Source organism: Zonotrichia albicollis, chromosome 28 (genome assembly GCF_047830755.1).
Source record: "Zonotrichia albicollis isolate bZonAlb1 chromosome 28, bZonAlb1.hap1, whole genome shotgun sequence".
NCBI lineage: Eukaryota > Metazoa > Chordata > Aves > Passeriformes > Passerellidae > Zonotrichia > Zonotrichia albicollis.
In genome coordinates this window covers 1,223,578-1,250,977 of record NC_133846.1, presented here as the reverse complement: position 1 = coordinate 1,250,977, position 27,400 = coordinate 1,223,578, and the positions used below count along the sequence as shown (strand labels likewise).

Sequence of the window (27,400 nt, the reverse complement as noted above, 5' to 3'; positions counted from 1 at the left end):
AATTGCTTTTGCTCCTCTTTTTCTGGATCACTGTATTTTTTTTTTTTTTAGCCATTGTGTTGAGTCAATCTGATTTGCAGCTGGAAGTTACCAGTTTTACAAAGATGGGGAGAGCAGTCTTAGTGCTTTATCACCTCCATGGTTGTGTCAGACAGGCAGCCCTGCTGCTGTGCAGGATGTGTGGCAATCACACCTCCTGCCATTCAGCACAGCTAGTGTGGCCAGTGTTTCAGTGAGTTTCTCATTTGTTTTTCCTTGTGGTTTTATGTTCCAGGGTAGACATAACTGTCATGAATTTGAAGTCCTGTTGATTAACATATTTTCCTGCTTACTGGTTGATTAAGCAAATGTGTTTGGTGGGGCCCAGGGACAGACACAATTCATTCCAGTCAGAAGGACTCCATGTTGGCAATCATTCAGGTTTTAATGGGATGGCAGTTCCCAGAGAGGAACGTGCACAGGGCTGTTTGGTGCCATGCAAGGGTCAGGTTTTCACCCCAAACATCCTGCATTGCCAGCAGATCATGGAGAACTGCATTGTGCCACAAGTGCAGCACCATCATTTCCTTTGGAAGTTAATTGTGTTGGAGTTGTGGGTTTCTGAACTGGCCTTTAGTGGGATCTTTTAGCAGTGATTTGGCTTTTCTGTGAGGAATTTGGTTTCATTGAAGCCTGGCCTACTGTCTCCTGCAAAGTGTCTGGTTTTTACTGCATTGTGGATTACTTGTGTAGAGGCCACTTCCTCTGCAGTGGGAGTTGGCTCATGGTGTGTCTGTTTGAGGTGTGTTCAGTGCTGAGGCTGTGCAGGGCACTCAGTCATGTAAAATCCTGGTGCACATGGAATGCTGAGCTCTGAAAACCTGGGAATGGCATTCTCTGCAGGAATTAGATGAGAAGCATTATGCTTTTAATTTTTCAAAGTGACATGGAATGTTACTTAGAGAAGATGTAATCTGCAGCATGATGGGTGGAAGGTTTCACAAGAGATGCTCTGGCACCTGGTAGCCATGGGACTGCTGCTGAAAACACATTATACATTTTCAGCCTACATCATACTTGAAGCTTCATCATATTAGTATTAAGAAACCCTGTTGCTTTAGCTAGTGGGCAGCTGCTCTCTGTGTAGGCATGTGCATGCTGAGCTAAGATAAGATAGGGTTTTTCTCAGATAGGAAGCCAATTACAGCAGGAAAATCCTGCTAAAACTGCTCTTGCTTCAGTGAGCTGCAGAAACCCTTAAACATGTTCTAATTACTGACTCTATGGTTGGATTAGCAAATGTGTGGCTCATCTGCTTCCTGAAATGTAGAGGAGAACTTGCACTGAATTAAAATTTGAGTGTGAGAGTGTGAACTTCTGAAACTTGCAGAGGTTGATGTTAGCTGTGACTTTAAGGAAATTGCTTGCTTGGCACTCTGAAAGCCTCTCTCCAATTCTGTACTTTAATTGTTGTTTTGTTTGATAAGAAATGCCCATACTTGTGCTTTGCACAGTCATGTGCCTGTTTGCACTGGCAGAAGTGCAGGCATTATCTAGTGGTAACTAAATATATCTTTACCTGTGTGGTGACACAGCTTTCTCCAGTATTGAGATTGGCAATTAATAGCTCTCACCTGACAGAAAAACTTGTGTGAGTCATGAGGTGGAGGAGGAGGAGGAAATGAGTTGGAGCCATGGCGGTCACTGTGAACTTTGTGGTAAATTCTGGTGTTATCTGTAAGATCTGTTCTAGGATAGTTCTGGTGCTGTTCCAGGAAAATGCAATGCAGCAGAATTTGATTTCCACCCACTCTATCCTCTGAAAAAGCAATCTGAATCCCCTTTAATGTGCTAATATCTATATTATATATATAATTATGTACATTTCTGATTTCTGTAGTAAGTATGCCACAGTGTAATTGTATGATGAAAGAGGTAACATAAGCCCACAGCTACACATGCCTCTACCTCCTTACTACAGATAAACTGATCTCAGTTAATATCAGAAAGAACTTTTGTGCCTCACATACTTAAAATTCTGTCAAATAGGCAAGGTTCACCCATTCACTCATTCCATTACTTTATGCCTGCTTACAGGAGCATCTTTGCACAATTTTGGTGTTTTGTCCCAGGCCTTCAGCCTTGCTAGGCCTGCTGGCTTTCCTGTTGGAATCCTCCAGATTCCCCAGGAGAGGCCAGGCTGGCATGGTTCTGTAGTGACTGCTTTGCAGTGCAGTCCCTGGGAGCTCTGTCAGAGAGCTTGAGAGCTGCAGCTCTGTGCCCAGTGCTCTGTTCTGCCAGATAAACCTTTGCAGCAGGCCATGGTTTCCTGTGTGTAGGAGATGCTGCACGGAAACAAAGCTGCCATGGTCACTATTTATAGTGCAGAGCTATTTCTGTGCAGGGGGTGGGCTTTTCACTGGTTTTGCTGAAGTTTTGTGGCAACAAAAAGGAAGGGACTTAAAGCTCATCTCACTCCATGCTCTGCCACAGACAGGGACACCTTTCACTGTCCCAGGGTGCTCCAAGCCCCATCCAGCCTGGCCTTGGACACTTCAGGGATGGGGCAGCCACAGCTGCTCTGGGCACCCTGTGCCAGGGCCTCCCCACCCTCACAGAGGGACCTTTGAAGTCACATTTCTTTTATAACTCCAAAAAGTTTATTTAGAAAAATGAGCCTGGTACTAAATGTGGAGATGCCATATCCTGGGTAGGAGCTGTGAGCTGCTCTGGCTGGGAAAACACAGAGGCTTCTGTCAGGAAAAAGATCCTGAATGAGGTGACTCCTGATCTTGCCTGTTTTGTCATGTTTATAAGGAATTACTTCAAATAAAAAAGTGTTTTCTTCTGAAGTCCAAAAACAAGGACTGGGCTTATAAGTAAATTCAGCAGTAAAGAGCTGATGAACATTTTTCCATCATATTGCAGGAGTCCCTGGAAGGGCTGTGGGGTTTCTGTGTGTGTTGGGGAGGTGATAATGATTAATCCCTTGGCTCTATCTGGGTTTGAACTAAAAGGACTACCAGTGTAACTTCAGACTGTGCAGAGACTTTGATCTACAGATTTCTCCTAAAAGTTGGGCAAGTAGATTAAAGATGTGGAGTCTCAACTGGCTGTTAATGGGGAGAGGAATGAGAGCATGATGAAATGGGGAAAATTACATTGCTCTGAAGGTTTTGTAGGTGTTGGCTGACAAGATGCTGAGAATACCAGGATATTAAATTAAAAATAAAAAGGTCAAGAGTCACATGAGGAGTGGTGCTGTGTGTGGAGCCTTTCAGTGGATTGAGCCAGTTAAACCCTGGTCTCCATCTTTCTGCTGTCATGTCCCTGTTCCTTGGCTTTCTGCAGTCCCTCCTTTGCATGGCCAGCTTCATGTGATATAAAATGTGTTGAGTTGTCTAAAGATACTCTTAGATCTTGAGATACTACCCTGTTTTCCTGCCAACTTTCAGGAGCAGGCTTCCCACATTTTCTGTAGCATTATTTTGTTTTCCCTGGTCTGTGTCAGGAGCTTTGGGTACTGGTGCACAAAAACTTAAATCCTTCTTTTCAAATGTTTGCTAGAAAACAATAGCTATAAACACTAAGCTTGAAGATCCAGAAAACATTCTGGAAACATTTAGGAATTAGTTTTTTCTAATGCTGAACAGTTAATTAGAAATTCAGAGAGACTTGAGAAGTCTTAAGTGAATTACTCTTTATGAGGAAAAAAAAGGAGGTGGATCTGAGTCCCTTTAAAATGAAGCATTGCAGCCCACTGGATGTGCTCATCTTTGCTCTAAGAACTATTCCAGGCTTCTGTGTGACACGAGTAAATGTGTGAGTGGTCTCTCAATTTTGGCTCAATATGTGCAGCTGCAATTTTGATACGTCAGCTGCAAAGCTGAGGGAGGAACAAGGGTTTAAAAAAAGTGGCAAGCACGTCCTGATCACAGGCAGGAATATTGAAATTCACTTTATAGGCTTGGGACTGGAGATCAGATGTTGAGAGAAGTTGAAAAGAATGTTCCAGATGATTTGGGTTTGTGTGCATGTGGGTCTGATCAGGGCTCCAGAAGGGCTGCCCCAGACATTGCCTGGGGCATTTCTGCCCCTGCAGCTCTGCTCCCCAGGGAGGTGATGGGAGATGTTGAGCTGCCATCACCCTGTGCTGAGGGCCTGTTTGTGGCTTCCTCCTAAGCTGCAGCTCTTTCATCTCTAAATAGTTCTGGATTGAAGTGGTGAGAGGCTGTGCTGGGCTCTATCTGCAGACCTGTCTCTGCTCCTTACACACCAGGCAGCAAGTGCCTGTTGTTGTCAAGTCCAGAATTTGTGTTTGACTTCAGAAGGCTTAAACTGGAATAAATTCCTGTCTGAAATGGCTCAGACTTGCTGAGACTGGGCTCAGAAGGAGCTGGGAAGGGGCTCAGCCTGGAGAAAAGGAGGCTCAGGGGGGACCTTGTGGCTCTGCACAGCTCCTGACAGGAGGGGACAGCCTGGGGACACAGGCTCTGCTGTCAGGGGACAGGCACAGGACAGGAGGAAACAGCCTGGGGAGATTGAGATTAAATGTTAGGGAAAATGTCTTCCCAAAAGGAGGTCAAGCACTGGCACAGGCTGCCCAGTGCAGGGTGGAGCCATCATCCCTGGAAGTGATGATGACTCCACCACATCATTTTTGAAAAGTTTTTGTGGATGTGGCACTTGGGGTGTGGTTTAGTGGTGAACATGGCAGTGCTGGGGGAATAGTTGGACTCTGGTTTTGTCCAGTCTCAATGTTTCTGTGATTTTTGCCCTGCAGTTTTCATCTGTCCTTTCTCCTAGACAAGAACCCCTGAGGTTACTGGCTGTCAGTGTTCCTGTTTCAGAGGTGGCTGCTGTGAGGGACTTGTTGCAGAACTCCAAATTAGGGAGGAATTCCAAGCAATGTTCTTCGAGAAGGCTGCAAAGACCTTCAGCATCTTTGTGTTGCTTTTCCTTTTGTTAGAGCTCTGTGGCTGCAACTGTCAAATGCATTTCATGCTCTTACCTCACCACCACTTGCAAAAGCTGCACTTCACTTGTTCTGCTGAGAGTGGGGATCTTTGTGGCTTTTCAGTTATTTCCAAACCCTGTTGTGGAACCTGCCTTGGGTGCTGCTGCTGGTGTGCAGTGTTCTCAAGAGATTGTGGCGTCCCACACTGAGCCTGGTGCTGTCTTCCAGCAGTTCAGGACTTTATTCTGTGCAATTCTGCACAAGCTGCCACAGCAATGCCCTGTGCTGAGTTACTTATATATATATACATATATATATGTGTATTTTATATCTTACCTGCTGGCTATCACTATCCTTGTTGTCTCACACATGCAATCATGTTTTCACTCTTACACTGCCTTTGGCACTGAGCTTTGTATTACATGGGATAGAAAAGGTACATGTATATATATTTTATATATATATGTTTTTATATATATATTATATGTATACACACGCATATATGTATATTTTCTATCTTACCTGCTGGCTATCACTATCCTTGTTGTCTCACACATGCAATCGTGTTTTCACTCTTACACTGCCTTTGGCTCTGAGCTTTGTGTTAAATAGGATAAAAAGAAGTATATGTGTATATATATATTACATATATGTGTTATATATATATATAATGTATATACACATATATAGTAATGTATATACATATATATATATGTATATTTTCTATCTTACCTGCTGGCTATCACTGTCCTTGTTGTCTCACACATGCAATCGTGTTTTCACTCTTACACTGCCTTTGGCACTGAGCTTTGTATTAAATGGGATAAAAAAGGTATATGCATATATATTTTATATATATACATATATGTGTGTGTATATATATAATATATTTTAGATCTTACCTGCTGGCTTTCACTGTCCTTGTTTGGACATGCAATCGTGTTTTCACTCTTACATTGCCCTTGGCACTGAGCTTTTGTTAAATTGGAGGGAAAAAAAAATCCCTTCCTGCAAGAAGGGCTCAGTTTTCCTTTGCTGCCCCAAACTCAGTGTAGGAGGAGCTGGGTGCTGGAGCAGGGAACTGGGGTACCAGGGCTTAGCTGCAGCTGCTGTGGAACCACAGACTCCTCTGCTCCCTGCTGAGGGGGACAGAATGGTTTCTGCCTTTTTTCTTCCCAACTCCTGGGATGTGTTTATGTGGAAGGCAGAGCCCATGTGTGCATGGAAGTGTCCCAGTCACGTCTCAGTGTGCTATAGAACAGTTTCTGCCATTGTCCACAAATGCCTTTGAATCTGCTGTTAAAGCCTTGCTGTGATTGTATGAACATATGGCACCCAGAGATGGGGGTTCCTCTTCCTCACTTCCCTCAGCATTCCAGCAAGTTACTGGCACTTCCATGCAGAGTACTCCTGTTTCTTGTTTTACTTGTTGCTGTGTTTAGTGTTTATCTTCCTCTCTGTGTTTTCAAATTCTGTGCCTGTTTCTTTGCTTGTTCACTGCTGTTGCAGATCCTGGCAGAGTGTTTTGGCTCCAGCTCTGTCTATTAGAGCATATGTGCCTGGCTTTGTTACTGTCACTGCCTGCAAGTACTTCATGTCTGCTGAGTGTCTGCATGTGTTGGATCTGCCTGGTGAGGCTGAGGGGGCAGCTTGACCCCATACTGCTTTGGACTGTGTTTACTTTGGGCTGGTTGGATTAAACACTCATACATGATCAGTGCAGGCACTTCTCTGGAGCACCTGTGTGCTCATACACCTCTTTTTTTCTTGCTAATTGTAGGTGCTGGCAGATCAAGAGTAACCCTTACTATTGTACTTGTGGTCACTAAAGGCTTTTCTTGTTTAGTCTTGTACTTCCTTGTGGAAGATGCTCTAAAGTCTGTTGGAGACCTTGAATTTTTTACATCATTTTCCTCAGATGTGTGTGGTTCCAGGTATGAAGACAGTAAGCTAAGATTCCTTTGTGAAGCTCCCTCAGAACTCTGCATTTGGAGACCTAATTTTTGACTGTAAAGCTCCTAAATTCTTTCCATTGCAGGTTGTTTAATGCCACTCTTTCCTCTTTGAATGCCTGCTGGTTCCCCAGCTGCTTTGAACCTGTGTGCCATCTCCCATACTCATTATCAGTCTTCCTTGGTATGATTCATGTGGGTTTTTGCCACCTTTGCTTTGCTGACATTGTCATCTTTGCCATCAGCACTGACTGAAATGTCTTCTCTGCCTTAATTCATGTAGCTCTTGCACATTTTCCATTGTGCTCAAGTGATCTGCAACTATTTCTGCACCTTTAAATCCTTTTTAGGAGCAGTTTTTCCATGGCTCTTTGTCAGTGAATGAGTGGTTTAAAACCCAGGTTTTAACTTGGGTTTTAGCAGACTTGATTAAGTTTTAACAAACTTGTCTGTTCAGCCTTGGACTGGCCATTTTTAGTGTATTTTAAGTGATCCACAGGTGCTTAGATGGCTTTGTGTGTACTTGCTGATTGAAACCTGGCTAGTAGCTTGGTGGGAGAGTTTGAGAGTGGAAATCCCTCTGGAATGCAGGTCCCTGGGTGTGAGGATCCCTGAATGCTGTGCCATTGCCCAAGTCAATGAAGTGTCCTCAGTGCCTTGGTAATGGCACTCCTGGTGTGTCTGAGAGCGAGTCTGGGTAACCCAGGGGGATTTTGGCTGCAGCAGAGGCAGGAAGCCTGACTAGGAACAAGAGTTGCTAATTCAACATTTTCTGCAGAACCAGCTTCTCTCCTTGCCTGGGCCTGGGGGTGTCACAGCACCGTGGGAGAGGCAGGGGTTCATTTGAGGTGGCACACACAGTGACAGAGGGCTGTGCAGGGCTGGCACAGGGCACTCTGCTGAGCTGGGGGAGTTCTGCTACTTCTGCTTGCCCTGGCAGAAGCCACAGCTGAGTCCAGATCCTCCTGGGGGACCAGCACTGATGGTACTTTGTTTCACTGCATCAAGGGGCTGGATTTTCATGTCTCAGTGTTTTTTCTGAGAAAAAAGATAGACTTTTGTGGTTTTATACATTGTGGCAAAGTGTGTTTCCCAAGTTGCTCTGTTGTTGCCAGGGCTTCACTTTCTCAAGCACTGAGGCCTGGGGCTGAGCAGTCACCCCAAGGCTCCCTGAACAGGCAGTGCCGAGCAGCAGGGGGGTTGGGTGAGGTTACTCTGACCTATTTTAGGCACCTGCCTTAAGATAAAGAACTTCAAAGCCTCACCCTCACTGCCTGTCAGTGCTTCACTGGTGCCAGGTCCCTTTCCAGCCTCCCCACCATGAGAATCCCACCTGTTGCACGTCCTGCCTGGGAGCAGGCTGTGTCCCACACTGCTGGAGCACAGGAAGGTGCAGCCCAAATTTCTTGAGTGTGAGTCAGTGAGTGCCTGAGAGCAAGGTGAGGCGTGTGAAACAGCACCTCAGCTCTGCCTTTCCAGCACTTCCAACAGCTGTGGTTTGCTTATCCTTGTTCTTAGGGTAGTCTGGGCAAGGATTTGGAGTAAGGCTTTACTCAGCTTTAATAGCAGTTAATGATAGGGTAAGGGACTTACAGAATTTTATTAATAAAAGTAATGCTGAAGGCAGTTGCACAACTGCAGGGGAGCTTCCATATTGGCTCCACATGCTCACCAGCTGTTCTTACCTGGCTGCTGACAGTCCCCACTGGACCTGTGTGCAGCTGGGGGACTTCAGTGCTCGGCCACTCTGTTCCAGCCCACAGCCCAGGCTCAGGTTTCCTGCCTGCCCCCTCTGCAGGCCCCTCAGCTGGGTTTCCTGTGCTCACAGCTCCAGCCTGAGGAGTTCAGAGCTGCTGGGGCTCTTTGGCTGCCCCAGAGTGCAGAAGGGATCACAGGGAGCAGCACATGGAGGGGCAGCTTCTGGAGGAAAGGCAGAGACATACCAGGGCATCTCTAGATTAAAACCAATGGTTCTGTTGTAGTAAAAGTTGCCAGCAAAGTCCCTGATTCCCCACCTGGGTGCTGCTGCTGAGCCTCACCCAGGGCACAGTGTGAGAGAGGAGATCTGGCCTGGCATCAGAGCAAGATCCAGTGCAGTGTCTGAGCTGGGAGCTGTGCTGTAAACGCCAGAGCCCAGTGTATTCAGAATACTCCATAATCTGACCAGGATCCCAAGATCACAGTGCCTTGTCACTAACAGCCCTGTTTCTCAAGGACTGCTGTGCATCACCCTCTCTGGGAGCAGCTGGAAAATGTAAACCCCTTCTCTAGCCTTGATGATGACACTTGGACTGCATGGCAGGTTTGTGCAGGCTGTTGGTTTGCCCAGGAAAACTGGTTTGGTTTGATCTGTCAGAGGTTCTGCTTACTAAATCTGTTTGTTCCCAGGAACCTATTTTCTTAAAGAGTAGAGAAGCTCAGCACATCTCTCCCTGCCCTGTACTCCTCTGAACATGTAGAGCTTTAATTAGGCCAGACTGTGCTGATGAAATGAGGGCTTTGGCTTCAGTGAAATTTCAACTCCCAAGTGGTGCTGATGGTGCCTGGACATGGCAGTGCACCCCTTGGGCAGGATCTCCAGCTCACTTCTGGGTTATTCTGGAGTGTGACCATATTTCCCTGAGTACTGTTCATTGCAGAGCCTCTGGCAGCTGTTTGCTTGGCTGTTCCAGTGTCCCAAGAGCAGATATCTTCTGAGAAGTCCAGGTGTTTCCTAAAGGGACTGGTAGCCAACCTTTGTCTGAAGAGAAGAGCTGGTCTAGAATGGCAAGGGCAGGTACACAGAAAGGGAAAAAGTAACCTGATTGTCCTTACTCTGCTCTCATGAGACACCAACTGCAGAGTTGCATCTGGGGTCCCCTGCACAGGAAGGAGGTGATGCTGCTGGAGTGAGCCCAGAGGAGCCCATGAAGCTGATCAGAGGGATGGAGCAGCTCTCCTGTGAGGAAAGGCTGAGAAAATTGGGATTGTTCAGCATGGGGAAGAGCAGCTTTGGGGTGACCTAATTGTAGCCTTCCATTACCTGAAGAGAGCCTACAGGAAGGATGAAGAGAGGCCATTTACAAGGGAATGGCTTCACACTGACAAATGGCAGGGTTAGATGGAATATTGGGAAGGAATTCCTCCCTGTGAGGGTGCTGAGGCCCTGGCCCAGAGCAGCTGTGGCTGCACCATCCCTGAAGTGTCCAAGGCCAGGTAGGACAGGGCTTGGAGCAACCTGGGATAGTGGAAGGTGTCCTGCCCATGGCAGAGGGTGGGACAAGATAAACTTTGAAGTCCTTCCCAGCCCAAACCAGTCTGGGATTCTGTGATCTTCCTTGCAGTGTCTGAGTCAGATACATCAATGCAAACAGGTCAGCCTAGGCTGTGTGAACAGAGTGCTCCAGGCAGGTGATGGCTGGTGCAGGAGAATGAAGGGGAGTTTGCACTAGTAGGGAAGTTCTCAGGGTATGGTGCCCATCCAAGAAAACACAAAAGATTTGCTAAATATTCCTCCAGGCTGATGGGACTCCAGTAGTCAGATGGTGTGTGAGTGAGCTGTGCTGCAGCAGCCTGCAAAGGGACATCAGCTGTGAATGTTCTGGACAGACACTCTGTTTGCAGCTCACAGCTGGGCGAGGATGGAGGAGCTGCCAAGAACAAATCCCTGATGTGGTGAAGAATGCCTGGCTTCAGTTGGCAGCCCTGGCACCCCTCACCTTGGGCTAACCCCTTTGCATGGCCCTTGCACTGTGTGTTGGAGCCCTGCTCCCTTATTTCTCACTGTCCCTGCCAGTCCTGCAGCTGCTCCTGGGTTAACACTGAGCTGCAGCAAATGGGGGAATTCTGCTCACAGGGCACAAATGGAACAGGCTGGGAGAAAGCCCATCTAATAAAAGGTTAATTAATGGCAGTCAACTGAACCATGAAGAAGGAATGTCTGCACTCTCATTCCAGCCAAGGGAAATCAGCTTTTCTTGCTGCAGCTTGTGCCTCTAACACTTGGGGAATTGGGTTTCTAAGCCAGACAGTGCTGTGCCACACTAATCCCCTGAACAGAACAAATACTGCAGATGTCACAGCAGAGGGAAGATACAGAGAAGGCAACGTGCAGAAGTACACATTTGTGGTGATGAAGTGTTTTCATTAGCAGTAGCAAGGTTAGCAGGAAAGACAAGTAAGGTGCTTGATGGGATGCACAGACCCTCCAGGGCTTCCTGCTTACCTTAAATCTCCATCTCACCCACCCCTGAGCCACTTTGCCCTCCCTTCAAGGCACCCGTTTTTTATCCCTGGGTCATCCCTTGATCTCCCTGCTTTGCCCATCTTCAGATCTTTGCAGCAAGTGCTTTTTCTCCTCCATCAGAATTACTCAAGTAAAACTCCTGTGTCTGAGTGTTTTTTCATCACAGCCCCATGGGAGGCCTTTAGATGTGACAGAAGTAGCAGACACAGTCCTGCTGAATGTGGTCCTTCGGCTCTGATGAAAGGAGTCCTCGGGGAATCATTGCAGAAATGGATTTATTTGTGGAACACCATAATCCACTGTTGATCAAACATCCCTGCCCCTCAGGGACACTCAGACCCAAAGTTTCAAAGGTAGTTTTCTGCTCCTTGCCAGAGCCCCTCAAGTTTGGGATGTGCTGCAGATCAGCTGTTGGAAGGTGATGAACCAGCTTTGTTTTCTCTACAGATGGTGATATTTGGTGATTTGTACCGTGGGGTCTCTTGTTGTAAATGGAAATACAAACAGATATGGTGCATTTCACATTTATGGTTAAAACTCCCTGACTAAACCTGATCTAGCTTTTGTACAAGGAGAGGGGTATAGTGACTTCCATCAGATGTAGGTCAGACTGGGGGAAGGAAAGGACAGGAGCCTCCTGGAAACTGGAGATGCTCCTGCTGGCTGAGGACTCTGCAGGGCTCCCAGAAGCTGAGCCTGCCTGGGCTCCTGGAGCTGCATCTGAGGGTGACTCGGCCCACCCTGTCACTGCCAGGGTGGGACAATCAGAGCTCAGCTCAGCACTGCTGCCGCTGCTGTGCTGCCTGGGGCCGGGTGCTGACTCAGGCTCGGCACCGGCTCTGGCCCAGCACGGCCCCTGAGCCCGGGGTGGGATGGAGAGCAGCCTGTGCTGCCAGGCTCGGAGGCGGTGCCTTGTCCTGTGCCCTTGGCAGGGACAGTCCCCGGGGTGTGGGTCCTGCTCCTCTGCATCCCCCCAGGGCAGCTCAGAGGGGAGGATCTCTCCCTGTGACACCGCCTGCACAAACGCTTTACAAAAGCTGTGTCCCCTTGCTTTCTTTCCTCCATTTTTAACTGAGGAAAAGAATTATGTTTGTCCTAAACTAGCCCTGAGCGCTTTGTACAAATTTTTGATTCAGTGTAACCGTGAGCAGCAGAGTGGAAAGCTGTCAGCTGCCTCCTCATCCCCTCTCCCGGGGCAGGTGTGGGAGCCCGGTGTGACATGGAGCCGATTCCATGAGCATCCCTCCCTGCTGCGGCAGCGTGCAGCGGGGGGAGCTCGGGGCCTTGCTGCCCCAACCCTGCTCTGCAGCTCGGTGTTACTTCTCCAGCCACGGCAGTTAACAGGGGACGCTTTTCTGAGTTTTAGTGAAATTTGAAGCCGGTAAGTGAGGTTTTACAAGAAATGACACCCTGAGCATTGCTGCACGTCTCAAAAGTTGCAATTGTTTGTTTCATTGTCGGATGTGACAGCACCGCGCTGGCTCCGTTCTGGACCGGTGACTTGAAGTACCGAGAGTGACTTTGTGCCTTCGGGGGCCATGGAAGCCCCGGCGGTGCGGGGGCCGGGCCAGGGTCCCTGGGGCCCGGGGGCGGTGCCGGTGCGAGGGTCCGGGCCGGGGGTCCCTGGGGCCCGGGGACGATGCCGGGCCGGGGGTCGGTGCCGGGGGTCCCTGGGGCGGTGCCGGGCCGGGAGCGGGGCCGGGGGGCCGGGCCGGGGGCGGGAGCGGGGCCGCCCCCCCGCGCACGTGCGCTACGTGCGGCGCCTGCTGCGGCGGGGCCGCCCCTCCCCCGCCCGGCACCGCCCCCCAGCCCCGCTGCTGGGGCCGGGACCGCCCAGTGTGGGACCCCCGGCGGGGGGAGCCCCGGTAACCGCCGGGGCGCGGGGGCGGCACCTCGCGGCGCTCCCTCTGGAACGGGAGCGCTCCTTCCCCCCGCGCTGCCCGCGGCCGGCGGGCAGGACAATGGCCCGGCTCCCCCCGAACAAAGGGGCCGGGCCGGGGCCGCGGGGGCTCCGCGGCCGGGGCAGACAATGCGGCCGCGCGGAGGCGGATGGCCCCGCCCCGCGCGTGACGTGACCAGTGCTCAGCCAATGGCGGCGCGCGGAGAGGCTCTTTAAAAAAAGTAGCGCCGGCTGCGGTCCGCTGTCAGCTGTGCGGATCCCTCCGCGCATGTAAACACAGCGCCGGCGGCCCCGCGCGGGGGGGCGGGACGGAGCGGCCGGGCCGCGGGGGGCACGGCGGGCGGGGAGCGCGGCCCGGGGGCCTCCCCGAACCAGCGGTGCTGGGGGGAGCGGCCGCAGCGCGCCCGGGGCCAGGGCCCGCGCACAAAGGCGGCGGGAGCGGGGGGCGCGAGGCTGCGGCCCGACGGGGCGGGGGGCACCGGGAGGGACCCCCAGCGGGCGGCCCCGGTGAGCGGCGCTGTCTGGGCCTCACTCTCCGCCGGTGCCCGGTAGCGGACGAGGGGTCGGCGCCGCGCGGGCCAGGCCGCGCTCCAGAGGAGCCGCCGCTGCCTGCTCCCCCCGCCCCCAACGGGCCCTCTCCGGTCCGGCCCCGGGCCCCCGCACAAAGGCGCGGGCGGGGCGGGGCAGCCGCGCCCCCTCCCCTGCCCGGGCCGGGCGGACTCTTTTCCCAGCCCCGGCCCCCCCGCGGACGCGCACGGAGCGCGGCGGCTCCGGAGATTGTTCGGAGCGCGGAGCGGAGCGGCCGCCCCGGCCGGGCCATGGCCGAGTTCCTGCCCCCGCCCGAGTGCCCCGTCTTCGAGCCCAGCTGGGAGGAGTTCGCCGACCCCTTCGCCTTCATCCACAAGATCCGGCCCATCGCCGAGCAGACCGGCATCTGCAAGGTGCGGCCGCCGCCGGTGAGTGCCCGCATGGCGCCGCCGGGAGCGGCCTTTGTGTGGGGCCCGGCCCGGCTCCCCCGGCCCGCGGCCGCGCAGGTGACCCCGGGCGGGCGAGGCCGCCCCTCAGAAGTTTCACTGGGCTGGGGCTGAGGGGAGCGAAGGAAGCGGTCGCTTCCCCCGCGAAGTGGCTCCTAAGTGTCGGAGCTCCCGGTGGGGGAGTCGCCAGAGCGGCCGTGAAGGGAGCGGGGGCGGGGGGCAGCTGCCCCGGCCGGGCCTGGCCTCTCCCCGGTTCCTGGGGTTGGCCGGGGCCTCGCGCCCGGAGCGGCCCCGCCGAACCCCGGAGGAGGTCCCGGGGTGCTGCCCTCCATGTTGGCATTGTGGCCGTGTGGGGCCGGGGGGACCCGCTCCCCGCAGCCCCCGGCCCCGCCGCGGCCTCCCCGGCCTCGGCGCACTTCTGGCGCAGGGAACTGTTCCTCAAGTTGGACAAGACCAAACTCCGCAGCCGTGAGTTTGGCTGGTGGCTGTGCGAGCTGAAGCCTAGACAGACATGGCCACCATTTTAGAATGCAATCCACAGTGGGAAGAAGTGGTAAGCCTTCATCTTCATCATCATCACCTCAACCGATGGTGTAGTAAGCTCAAAATTAGGGTATGAATTCTGATTTCCCCTTGTTCGTCGCCTCAGTTTACTAAGAAATGCTGTGACGATCTTAGAACCACAGTTTTGTGGAGTCAGAATTGTTAGGTTGTTTAAAGGAATGAACACCCACACTGGTGAGGAGAGGGGCTTCTGGAAGTAAAAATCTAATTAAACAATGTGTGAACCATCTTTATTTTGAGTGAATTGTCCTTCCCCTAAGTGGAGTGTGGTGCGAGTCTTGGGGTGGTGCAGCCAGGTAAGGCAATTAACATGACGGCAACAACTAGAATGTTAAACAGGCACTGAGCTTACATCTCCTCCAGCAAGGGGGGAAGCTGACTGAACAGTTTGTAGGCTGAAGTTTTGCGAGTGAGACTTTGACTTCAAAGAAATAATGTTCAGAAACACACACTCCTTACTTTTGTGTTTTGGTTGTTGCTGGGACTCCTGTTGTGTCCATTCTTTTCCTTCTGAATTAAAATAGTAATAACTTGCTGAGTTAGTGTCTGAGGTGGCAGAAATGTTTGTGGCAGAGTGAATAATGTGAATGTTGCTGGAGAGGAAGGAAGGTGTTCCAGCTCTCTGGAAGAATAATCCCCGAGTGCTGTGTGAAGAGAGCTCTTGAATTTGTGTCCTGGTAGAATGTGCCAGGGCTTCTTTTCATGCAGGGCAGCCAGATGCTCAGAGTTAAGGGGGTAAGATGGTTTTTGTTACAGTCACCACTGAAGATCTGTAGTACTTTTTAGTAGATGTTTTGGGGTTTTAAGTTGCCAAATTGCCAACAATGTTTCAGCAACTGCGACCAGAACTGCTTTTTTTTGTTTGGTTGGGTTTCTTGAGAGGGTTATTTTTTTGTTTGTTTGGATGTTTTTGAGGGGGAGTGTCTTTTTGTTTTAGAAACATCTCATCTAAAAAAATCCCATGTTTCTTGGCTGCTTGTGTAAAAAGCCAAAACCTTATCAGCAAGCTGCTAGTAGGAGGTTATCTGTTGGAGATCATAAATCAGCAGCCCTCCAAAGGACTGAATTACTCACTGCAACTGCGTTTTCAGCCGCTCTCCCCTTCCCGAAGGGGCAGGTATTGCAGCAGATATTACACCAGGTGCTGTGCCTGCCTGGCCGTGGGATCAGCTCTTTGAGCGTATTTAGAAGCAGGATGAAAATAGTTGGAGCTGCTGAGGGCTGAGCACGGGTGGTTCTGTGGAGCCTGGCTTTGGGAGAGCTGAGCTCCCTTGGCTTTATCTTCCCTGGATAATGCCTGGGATGACTTGTGAAGTGCGTGCTTGGTTCAGCGGCCTGGAGCATAGAGGGAGCTCTTCCAAAGCGACCAGAAAACCCTTGAAGTTGACGTAGTTCCTGGCCTTCCCCCTGCGAGCAGGAGCCGCAGTGAATATTCAGTTATTGTTCTTTTTGGTGTAATCGAGGGGTCTGTAATTCCGTGAGCTAGAGCCTGCCCTGCCTGTGCACTGCAGTGTGTGTGCTCCAGCTGGATGCCTTGTTTGGTGATGGCCGGCCTTTGGAATCCTCCTCATCCCAGGGAATCTCCTGCCGGCCTGCGCAGTCTGGTTACGTGCCGGGGAGCAGGTAGGCAGCACCATGAACTGGCAGGATCTGTGCCGAGAGAGGAATCGGAAATTTGATGTTGGGCTGGCATTATTTTAGCCTGAACTCTGCTGTGTAGTTATCAGCAGATGAATTTGTGTGTCTGTGTATGAGTAGCAGTATGGAGTAATGTTGTGTGAGGCTGGTGGTGCCCAGCTGTAACTTCCCCACTTATTTATGAACAAGTCCTTACTCCAGAGCTGGCTTTGATGCTCCAGCAGCTGAGCATGCACAGGAGAGCTGCCTGGGCTTGGAAGGAGCAGCAGCAGGGCTTTTTCTGGTCCCTTTCTGCTGGCATTACCTGGGAACCAGCTGGGCCCAGAGAAAACCACACCTGCAGTGGCTTCTTGTGTAGCAGCTTTGGAGGACAGTGACCTGTTTAGTGAGGAGATATCGAGGTAGCTGACGTGCAGAAGACAAAGGATTCTGGGTGATCACTGCATGTTCACAAGATGAAAGAACATCCAGGAATATAACAGGAGGTGCAATTTCTGCATGGCAGTTTCCAGTTGAGCACTCAAAAAGACTTTTCTTCCTCTTCATTCCAGTTCAGTTTGTTCCAGCCATCACCAGTGTCTGAGTTTTGCTCTCATTTGGGGATTCTAAGATGCTGCAGTGGCTGCTGGAGGGTGCAGCCATAACCAGCTCACTGGCACTGCTCCCTGTGGCTTTTTGTCAGCAGTGTGGGGTGTGAGTGGAGAGTCCCATTGGCAGCAGAGTGCTTGGATGGGGCTGTTCCTGGTAGTTAATGAGCTGCATAAAGTGGAGATTTAAATTTGAGCCTGTTGCGGATCTGCAGGGGAAGGGGCAGCTGGATGGAGGAAAGTGGGTGGGGTACTTGCTTGCAGTCCATCATGTGCCATTTTGGCGTTAAAATTTTTTTCAATTAACCAAAACCATCTTTCATTAGCATTTCTCCATTTAAACAGTATCTGATAGTTTGGAATAAACTAAGTTTACTCCAAAACTTGGCATGTCAAGTGATGGACTTATATTCTAGAAACTTGTGATAGCTCTGCAAGTCAGTGAGGGCATATAGGGGAGTCAAATGAAGAATTGCTTGAGAATGGAGTTGTTCTTCAAGGTAGGTAGCTAATAGCAATTAATGGAAGCAAACAGTCTCACAAAAGTGAAGCTGAGCTTCAAGAGTTAATGGCAATGTGTGGAGCAGGAGTGGTATCAAATGCTCCAAGCCTTTCTTGAAGATGGGCTCTTCCTTCACTTTGTTGTGTCGTTGCTTTGCTGCTGTGAAGAAATAATACATAATGATTACTTAAGCCTTACTTAACATATAAATGCTTTTCAAAATACTCAGGATTGTACAATGTACTAGAAACATCATCACTTTCCCAAGGCCAAGCATGGAAATTGAGAACATCCAGGCTAAATTTCATTGCTTTAAATAATGTGAATATGGAGAAGTACTGTTAAGGCTTCCAAGTAACTTAAACCAAGCACTTAAAGATCAGAAAGTCTGTATTAGCAGAGCTGGAAATTTGAAGGAGTTATCGAAATTATTGACTGTCAGTTTTCAGTAAATCCTGGAATACTGGTGAACTCTAGAATGGGGAAAATGAATTTCCTTAAGTTCTTTGTGGGTGCAAGAGTTGACCCCCTCTAGCTCCAGAGTGGAAGAATGTCTGGAATAGTCCTGGATAAAAACTTGGAGGGTGATAGTGTGGAATACAATTGTATGGACACTGATGTGGTCAAATTAGTTTTATTTTTTTCCATGATTCCATGTGTTTGTGTGTTGTTGTCTGAGATCTAGAAATTGTGATCAGTATTCTAATTACAGAAATTACTATTGTGCAAAATTAATACACCAAATTACAAATTATTTCAACTAATGATTGTTCAACTAATGAAGGATCCCTTTCTAATGGTGTCTCATAACCTCAAGCCAAGGGTATGTAATTTTCTTTACAAGTCTAGAAGAGCAAAAGCTGATTGTGAATGGAGTTATGGTGGTGGCTCCTGGCTTTAGAGGGATCCCAGTTGCCCAATAAACAGTGGATATTATGAAACAGTAATCACTTAAGTAGGACTCAGTGAGGAGGTTTACCTTTGGAACAAAGGAGCATAGAGCATCTTAGAGGAGGAAGGAGTGCAGAAAAATAACTGTGGATCCCTGTGGGGAGCAGTGAAATGGTGGAATGGGAGCTCTGGAGTTTCTCTGTGAGAAATGGGGGGATTTTACCTCTGTGGCAGCACAAGAGTAGAAAATTCTGCATTCAGGACCTCTCACTTGTTGGAGGATTTAAAAAAATTGACAGCTGGAGAGGACACAGAGATGCATCAGAAAAGTTCAGCACATGAAATAATGAATTTTGAAATATTCAACCTTAACAGAGCCTGAGTGGTGAAACCTAAAGGCTCAGGCTTGGGAGAAATGGACCTCCTCCTCCTGGGACATGTTTTGAGGAGCAACATTGATTTAAATGTTGTTTAGACCTCTTAAGGTCTGTTTAGGCTTCTCATTCAGCTGATTGCTTGATTTCTTTTCATTTTTATGGAGAAAAACACAAAACAAAAAACCAGTTCAGTTTTGGAGCAGCTTGACTGAAGGTTCTGACAATCTAGTCCTGGAGCCGTAAAAAAACCCCACTAAAACAGGAATTAATGCAGAGAATTGTGATACTTTGTCTGAAACAGGAAGTTGATGGTGATGATCCTTCAGATTTGATAATACACAGAGGCTCAGTCAGTTGATTTTATCAAAAAGAAAACACAGAGATAACTCAATTACAACATGTAAGTGAGCTTCAGTGGAGAAACCAGAGGTGCTGCCACGTCTGTCAGTCCTGCTGAGCAGGGGCCAGGCTCAGGTGGGTCAGCAAAGGGGGCGTTTCTGACTGAGAGAGGATCAGCTGGAAGGGGACATGGAGGGTGGAAAGTGGTAGACCTGCTGCTTTTGGGATCAGGAATGAATGAGGTTTTGGGAGGGGAAGAGATATTTTAGTGCTGAGGTTCCTGTTCCCCTGCTGTCAATTCATGTGAAGAAAAGTAGATCTGCTACCGAAGGTCGTTAGGAAATGTTGGCTTTAAATGAGGAACTTGTCGTATTCATCACAGGGGTTGTGTTGTGGAATCAGGTAAATTCAGAGTAGGTTATTTACTGATCTCTAATTAGCAAGAAAATATGCAAAAGAAGAATTATTTTTAGTTTTTTATTTATTTTACTAATGGCAGTGGCCATGCACAAGGCTGCTGTGGTCACCACGAGTGGTTTCTGCTCTTCAGAAACACTGAAACATTGGCGTAGGCTTAAAAAACAATGAGAATTTCCTTTCCTTGCCTCAGTTTCTTTCAGTGTGGGATTTTCAACACACACTCTTCAGCTCGTTGAAAATTTAAGATGAAACTATTTAGTCCAGAACTTTCCATATGGGGCAAGAATAACATAAACAAAAAATGACCGAAATTCTATCTAACGTAAGACAGCTAATAGCTGAAAATGGAGTTTAAAACTAAACATGGCTCCCTTGCCCAGCAATGAAACAAAAGCTGTCAGTGGATGGAAGCAAATCATGCTGTGTATCCATCAGGATGTGCTTCCTCTCCATCCCAGATGGTTGGGTTGTGTCTGAGACGTGCTGGGGACAGTGCTGTGTCCATGTCCAGAGACCAGGCTGAGTGGTTTTAGAAATCAAGAAGAACTTGTGGGATCTTCCAGGCTGCTGCCCTTAGGAGTGCCTGAGTGAGAGGTGTTCTGAGCAGCTGGAAGGGGAGGATGTTGTGCAGAGCCAGGGCAGTGGATGGTGCAGCTGCAGGGAATCCCTGGGCAGCTGAGGCTCTGCAGCTGCTCGTGGCTGAGGCTGGTGGAGTTGCCCATGGCTGTTCTGGGTGGCTGTGAAATTCAGCTCTTTTCCTAATCTGAGTTACATTGGCAGTGAAGTCAAGGTTTGAAAGCTGCCAGTTGGAGCTCTGCAGAGGGTTTGGAATCATTGCAAGGGCTGTGATGGGACAGCCTGAGGAGCAGAGTGCGCTGTCCCTGCTGGTCACACTCTGGGAATGTACTGGGGCTCAGAGCAAAGGGAGGGGAGGTGGCTGCAGCTCTTGGGGTCTGGTGCCCTCACACACCCACAGCTGGGCCTGGCCCCAGCCTGATGCATGCCCTGTTTCAGGTCTTGGTCAGTGCTCTGAAGTGAATCAGGGGTCTGGCATTTGCTGATCTCAGCACCCTGTCCATCCCCAGCTGTACCTGCAGTGCTGCTGGAGCACTGGTGCTGTGTCTGTTCCTTGCATGCAGGTGCCTCCATGGAGAGGAGCCTGGCATCTCCTGTGTGTGAGCCCAGCTGCCTGTTGTGTTTAGAGGTTCAAACCCTGCATGTATTTTCTGTCCTTTCTGCCTTTCTGTCCCAAGGAGCAGCTGGCCCTGACACTTAAGAATCACCTCCAGCTTACTTGAGCCTTTATTTCTCTCCAGGTGTGGAGCTGGCACAGAAGCACTGGGATCTGGAGGAGTGATTCCCAATGTACACTCATTTTCGTTTGCTGTGGTTCTCAGATGGGAAGGATCTGTGGTTGGGCCTGTTCTCCCTTGCTAGTGTGCAATACATAACAGAGCCCAATTTTCTCTCAAATAAGAAATACCCTACCAGGCTCCTTTTTGGAGAGTTCTGCACATGAGGTGGGTTAGTGCACTCAGGTTCCCTTACTGGCAAGGAGGAATTCAGGGGGTTTGATGAAAAAATCTGCACCATTTAAAATGGCCAAGGAAGGACTGTTCATCACAAACTGGGTTAGCTGCTGATTGGAGTTTCCAACTGATGTCAGCCTTTAACAGGGTCACAGAGGGATTAGTTCCCGTTAGACAGGAGCTTTGTGGCTGACCCACTGCCGGCTGATAATGGGTTTGTGTGCATTCTGCCATCTGAGCTCCAAGCGTGTTTTTAATGTAGGCATAAAACCAGGAGGCTGAAAGGGACCTCCTGAGTCACTGAGTGTGCTCCTTTCCTCTCAGAGGCAGCAATCATGGAACACCTTTGCCAAGGCAAGATCATAGATGTGGGAACAAAGAATGTAGGTCAGGCTCACAGGGTGGGCATCCCAGGAAGGGGGGAATTGCTGCAGTTTACTGAATGGATGTGTTTCTCTGGCAAGAGTTGCTAAGATATTCCTTTGGATCTTACTATGAGCTGCTATCTAGCAAAATAATGAAAGAGCTGTCTCTTTTTTTTGTGTCTGACATGGGAGAGACTGCAAGTAAAATGCTACTTGCAGTTTTCAAAAGGTGTTGAAGAAATATAAGAGACTTCAGAAAAAAGCCCAAGGAAGAAAACCCTTTTATTTGCAGGACTGGAAAGCTGGTTCTGTCAAGAGAAGGAAAAAGGTATTTGTTTATTGAAAAATGTCTTGAAGCATTTCTTCTGGGAGGGATTCAGGAATAGCTGCTTTGGCAGCCAGCAGACAAGGGATTTGGTTATAAAGGACATGAGGATAAGGGAGGAAGAAAAGCTGAAGCCAACCAACTTGTAGAACAGCTTAGCAGGGAGGTTGGTAATTTCTTGTTCACTTGAATTCGTAGGAGTGGGGGTGGTTAAATTTTAATTAGTGAGTTTGGGTGAGGTGCAGGTTTGCCAGCTGAAATGCAGTGCTCTGAAGCCTGACATCCCTGGAACTGCTCAGTTGGGAGCTGGAATATGGAAATCACCGAAATAATTCTGCTGACCATTTGTAGTTCACATTACTGCTTGAAATATTAATGTGATCCTTAGAGCGTGCCTTCTGCATGGCTGGATTTGTCCCTCAAGTTTATGGAAGAGTTTGGAATTTTGAAGTCAATCTCATTTTTGCCTGGATTTGGTGACAAGTTTATAACAATTGCAGGCCAAGGTGGGCACAGAATTTTGTTTGTCCCTTGTAGGCTTATAACAGTCAGGGATGGACAAGAGAACACAATAGAGTAATTTCAAATGTAGAGTCCTGGTGGAGTCAGAACTGATTTTTTTAGGAAATTAATGTCTTCTTTATCTCTCTATATACTTAATACTCAGCATGGCTGTTGGAAGACACTTCAAATTGAACTACTTACACTTTTAAAATTCCTATTTTAAAACAGGGGAATCCAAACCAGTTCCTTTGAGGATCTGGATGGAGAGGACAAGCCTTACTGATTCCCAGGCAGAGCTTTAGGGAAGAGAGCCTGGAGAGCTGGGGGTGGGGGCTGGTCTCTTCCCCAGCAAAGCTGCTCATGTGGCTCAGCAGCTTGGCAAGTGAATCCTGCACAACAAAGCTCCCTCTCGTGGTGCTGCTGCCTTTCCAAGTGCATAAAGGCATTTCTGTCTCACAGAAATGTCTTTTCAGGGGCCTGCAAACGAGCATCGCTTTTGGCTTGGTAACTTGTGCTTCAAAATGTGTCCAAGATTTTTGTTGAGTAAATAATAAACGTTAAAGAAGAGTTGAAAGTATCTTGTTTAGGACTTGAGGAGCTTGCCATACTGTGGAATAGAGAAAGATAAATATTAGCCTTATTTGTTATATCAACTTTGAGTAGTTTGGATGCTCCAAAATAAACTTGTGACTTTAAATGACTCAGTGACAGTCAGGATGGACTGTCTGCTATACCTGCTGTCGTTTCTCCAGATGGTGAATGGCTGTGGGTCTGACACAGCTGGTGTGCAGTGGGATGTGCTGTAGTGTGTTTGTAAAGCCAGGAGTGGTTTTACAGTAATCTAATGTGAAATATTATGTATGGTGTTGTTTCCCTCAGCTCTACCTGCACTGCTGTGGCCTCACCTCAAGTCTTTGGTGTAGTTTTGAGCGCCACAATATAAAAAAGACATTAAGCTATTGGAGAGCATCCTAAGGAGGGCCATGACAATGGTGAAGGGTCTGGAGGAGAAGGCTCATGAGGGGCAGCTGAGGGCACTTGGTTTGTTCAGCCTAGAGGGGAGACCTCACTGGGGTCTTCAACATCCTCCTGAGGGGCAGCAGAGGGACAGGCACTGATCTCTTCCCTCTCATGACAAGTGACAGGACTCACAGGAATGGCTGGAGCTGAGCTGGGAGATGTTCAGGTTGGATGTCAGGAAAAGGTTCTTCCCCAGAGGGTGCTGGGGCACTGAACAGGAACAACTGGGAAATGGGCACAGCTCCAAGCCTGTCCGAGTCCAAGAAGTGTTTGGACAACGCTCCCAGGCACAGGGTGGGATTGTTGGAGTGTCTGTGCAGGGTCAGGAATTGGATGTGATGATCCTGATGGACTTGGTGATCCCTTGCAACTCAACATATTCTATGGTACCTGCTAAAAACCTCAGAAGCTGAAGTCAATTCTGTGTTACCTCTCATTCACCCAATTTACCATCACCCAGCAGAAGCTCTTGCAATGACTTTCTCCTTGCTGAAAATTAAACACTTTTAAGGCTGTTAAATGTTTGATTCTGGCTGATGACCCCATCTGCCTGATGGGCTGAAAAGTCACCTTCTGAAAGTGCTGTTGAATAAATGGAGCTCCCAAAGCTTGTCTTTGAGAAACAGCTGACATGCCATCAGGGCGTCTTGGTGTGTGTGTTGGTCATTCAGTCATTGGTAAACTGCAGAGCTGCAGGAGTAGGAAATGCCTGTTGTGGCAGCTTGTGTTGTCTGGAGTCGTGTTACTCTTCCAACACAGTAGGTGACTGGTGCTTTGCCAGAGCCAGTGTCTTTGGCCAAACAGGAAAGGCTGTCCCCAAACATGCATCAGTCAGTAATAAATAGACACATGGAGATCATGGAGATAATCAGCTCATTCTGGAGCAGGATGTTTCGGGTGCCAAGCTGTGAATGAGGTGTTTCTGTAAGATCATGCACATAAACTTCCTCATTTGCTTCCATAAGCAGAGGGGACTGGCCTGCTCTGTGCTGTCTGGCTTGGATTGGGTCTGTGTCTGCCCTAGGCACCCTTGGAGCTCGATTTCTTTAGTCTGAGCATGAGCCAGAGCCTGCAGGAGCAGGTAGATCCTGTTCCTCCTGTTGTGCCCAGTGGCAGGCAGGCTTTCCTCTGGCTCTGCCCAGAGCAGCAGACATGTGGCCTGACCAGAAATCTCCTGTGCTGTGCCCTCCCTTCCTTGGCTGCCCTGACTGTTGCCAGTGCAGTGACTGCAGGTGGTGGCCCTGAAGTGCAGCCTAGGCTGGTGACAGTGTCAGATGTGGTATCATTGCCTGCATGAGCTGAATTCTTGCCCCTGTTCCCCTTACTCCTGGTTCTTGTCCCTTGCAGAGCCTTGTTAGAGGGTCTGGTTTGGGGCAATGCAGAGTCCATATGGGAACAGCCTTGGCTTACTGCTTAGCAAAGCCAGAGGCAGCACAGCCCTCTTGGTTTCATTTACTCTCAGCCTAAGCAAAGCTCCCTGCAGTTCTCCCCTGGGCACTTTAATTCAGTCCCCAGTGTCTCAAGGGTCCTGTGTGTCATTGCTGCTGTGTCCCCTCCTGGTCTTGGTGCCTGTCTTCTGTCTCCCTGTCTTTGGTACAGAGCAGACTCTGGAGTTGTGACTCATGATGTAACCAGTTGGTTCAGCTTGAGAGTCAGATTTGTCCTGTTGAAGTACAATACTTCAAATCCTGCCCAGTTGTTCCCAGTTGTACTCATCTTACAGCTTGAGGGCTCTAAATGACTCATCAGACAACAGGATATTAGAAAAGAATGTCAGTTCTCTTCCTCAGACTTGGTGGTTTCATTGCATTTGGTTTTCTGGCATAAATAGGCAGTCAAAGAAGGGTTAGTGTTATCGAGTTTCTCAAGAACACATCTTTGGGCACCAGGCAGTCTTGTGGTTAAAAGTAGGAAAGTAATCAAGGCATATCCCACTGGTCAAGGATTGAGTATTCTCTGGATAATTTGTCATCCTGACTCCCTACCATTGTCTAATTTCCATTTCAAATGTTAACTCCAATTGGAGTTGTCAAGTTGTGATGTGCTGCAAGTGCCTTGCAAGATCAGAAAACTTCTATTGCCAGTTTTGAGGTCTGCATTAATCAATGCAAGCTTGGTAAAATGTATGGATTGGTGGCTCTCTTTGCTCTTCAGCTTCTCCACACTCTTGGTGAATCTTGCTCCATGTTTGTTTGTAAGATAATTGCTTTGGAAATCATGTATGATTGGTTTTAACTCCAATTTTCATGTTGTCTGTGAATCTAAAATAAAAAATACTGTGTTTATGATGCTGGTCTTACTTCAGTTGCCTCAGTCACCCAATGCTGAAGAAAGGTTTTCGTTTTCCTGAAGCAAAGCTTTGTCTTATTCCATTGTCAGTAGCTCACTTGTGCATTATCTTCATTCTGTAATTAGTGATAATAAGATAACTTTATATGTAATAAATTCCTGTGAAGTTTAAATCAAATCTAATTTAGTTTTGTGGAGTTGTGTATTGGCAAACCAAGAGTGTGCAGTAGTTGTCAGAGATCTAAAAGATAAAACAGCTTTATAGTTGTGTTTATAAATAACAGTTCAGTTGCAGTAATAGTAATAACAATAGTAATAACAATCTTTTTTAAAATTGGTCATATGCCAGCTCTTCCTGAATGTTTGCAGCCAAGGAAATTGTCAAGCATTGGCACAGGTTGCCCAGAGCAGTGGTGGAGTCGCCATCCCTGGAATTGTTGCAAAGATGTGTGGATGTGGCACTTGGGGCCATGGGTGAGGGGTGATTGTGGTGGTGGTGCTGGGTTAAAAGCTGGACCCAATGATCACAGAGGGCTTTTCCAGCCTTAATGATTCCATGGTTCTGTGCAGGCTTACAACACAGGACAGGTTGAGGCACAGTGTCCGGTTTTCGGCTGTTTGGAGGGCCTGGAAAGGCCCGGGGTGGCCTTGGGGCAGCCCGCGTATCGAAGGACAAGAAGAGGCTTCAGTTCTTCTTTCGATCCCTATGTTTATTAATTGTTTATCTAAAAGATTTTCTTTCGGCCCGACAGAGCTCTGCTCAGCAGCCAGCCATGAGCACCCACCCCTCCCCTCCGGGCGGTCACCTATCTTTATACCCAAAGTTACGTGTACAATATTTATCATTTTTCCCCAATACCTTTTACCCTTATTGCCCAGTGCACTTTTAGTAATGACCAATCCCAGAGTGCCACCATCACCACAGAAGATGGAGGAGAAGAAGAAGAAGAAGAAGGACAGGACACGCCCCAATTCCTCCATCTTACTTCTCTAAACCCCCCTGTACAGAAATCCTAAACCCTGTGTTTCACTCTCTAATTAACCAATCCCTTCACCATTCACCCCGGTGAAACCCTCCTGTCCTCATACAGGTGTCGTCTCCTGTGTAGGATCAAAGTCCAGCCACCAGACACTTCTGGAACATTCCAGGACTCCCGAGCCCCCCAAGGGTGGTCTCGGTGACACCTCAGTCCTGAGGTGCTGAGGTCCCACAGCACAGTGGGGTGTTCTGAGGGGCAGGCAATGGCACTCACCCCAGCTATCTCACCCTGCTGCTGACTTGTTCCTGGTGAGGGGATTTGGGTGTCAGCACAGGGCAGGCTGGGGCTGCTGAGCCCCCTCTGCACCAAGTTCTGTGTTCTGGTGGGGCTGAGGAGGTTCTGGAGGCCACGGGGGCCTCCTCATGCTTTGGGCTCCCCTGGCTTTTGACTGTCACAGAAACTCCTCTCCTTTCCCTGCTCTTTTGATGGAACCCTTCTGTTTTCCAGGACTGGCAGCCTCCGTTCGCGTGCGATGTGGACAAGCTTCACTTCACACCAAGGATCCAGAGGCTCAATGAACTGGAGGTAAACTGGAAAGCTGGGCAGTACTTCTGCTCCCAAATGTGTCTGTGTGTTTTTGGGAGGTGATGTTTGCCAGAGTTGGCCATGAGCTGACAGCACTTTGGACCACAAACAGCAATTTTTAATTAGCACGGAAATTCATCTGTTTGAGAACCTGGTTAGAAACATTCCAGGCATAAAAGTAATGTTAATGCTCATTAAAGGAACATAATTTAGGCCTTTTCCACACAGGTGCTTCAGAGTAGTTAAACTGTCCAGGGCCATAGATCTGTGTCTGTATTTTGTACTCATACAGCATCTTTCAAAAGGAAAAGAGATGAAACACTTGGAGTGCTTTAAAAATAGCCAGCCCTTTGGAAGAAACAATTGCAAAATCTGGATTCAGTTTGTGGAAATTTGCTGTTCACAAGCACTTTCATTCACTGCTTCAATGAATTGACACTAAAGGGGAGTGTGAGGAGTTCTGGTTGGCTCAGTGCTGGTACCATTTGGGATAATGGT

General features: G+C 48.8%; 1 protein-coding gene across 2 annotated transcripts in view; it reads left to right on the top strand.

The window, feature by feature from the left end:
* Positions 1-13,277: 13,277 nt before the first annotated feature.
* Positions 13,278-27,400, top strand: part of KDM5B (lysine demethylase 5B) — a 62,042-nt gene continuing 47,919 nt past the window's right edge. The window contains exons 1-2 of one of the 2 annotated variants that reach the window (XM_074527914.1): positions 13,278-13,969; positions 26,825-26,902. In XM_074527914.1, coding sequence (XP_074384015.1) covers positions 13,832-13,969; positions 26,825-26,902 — 216 coding nt within the window. In that variant the 5' untranslated portion in view covers positions 13,278-13,831. The remainder of the gene's footprint in view (positions 13,970-26,824; positions 26,903-27,400) is intronic. The other variant, XM_074527913.1, reaches the window with a different exon arrangement.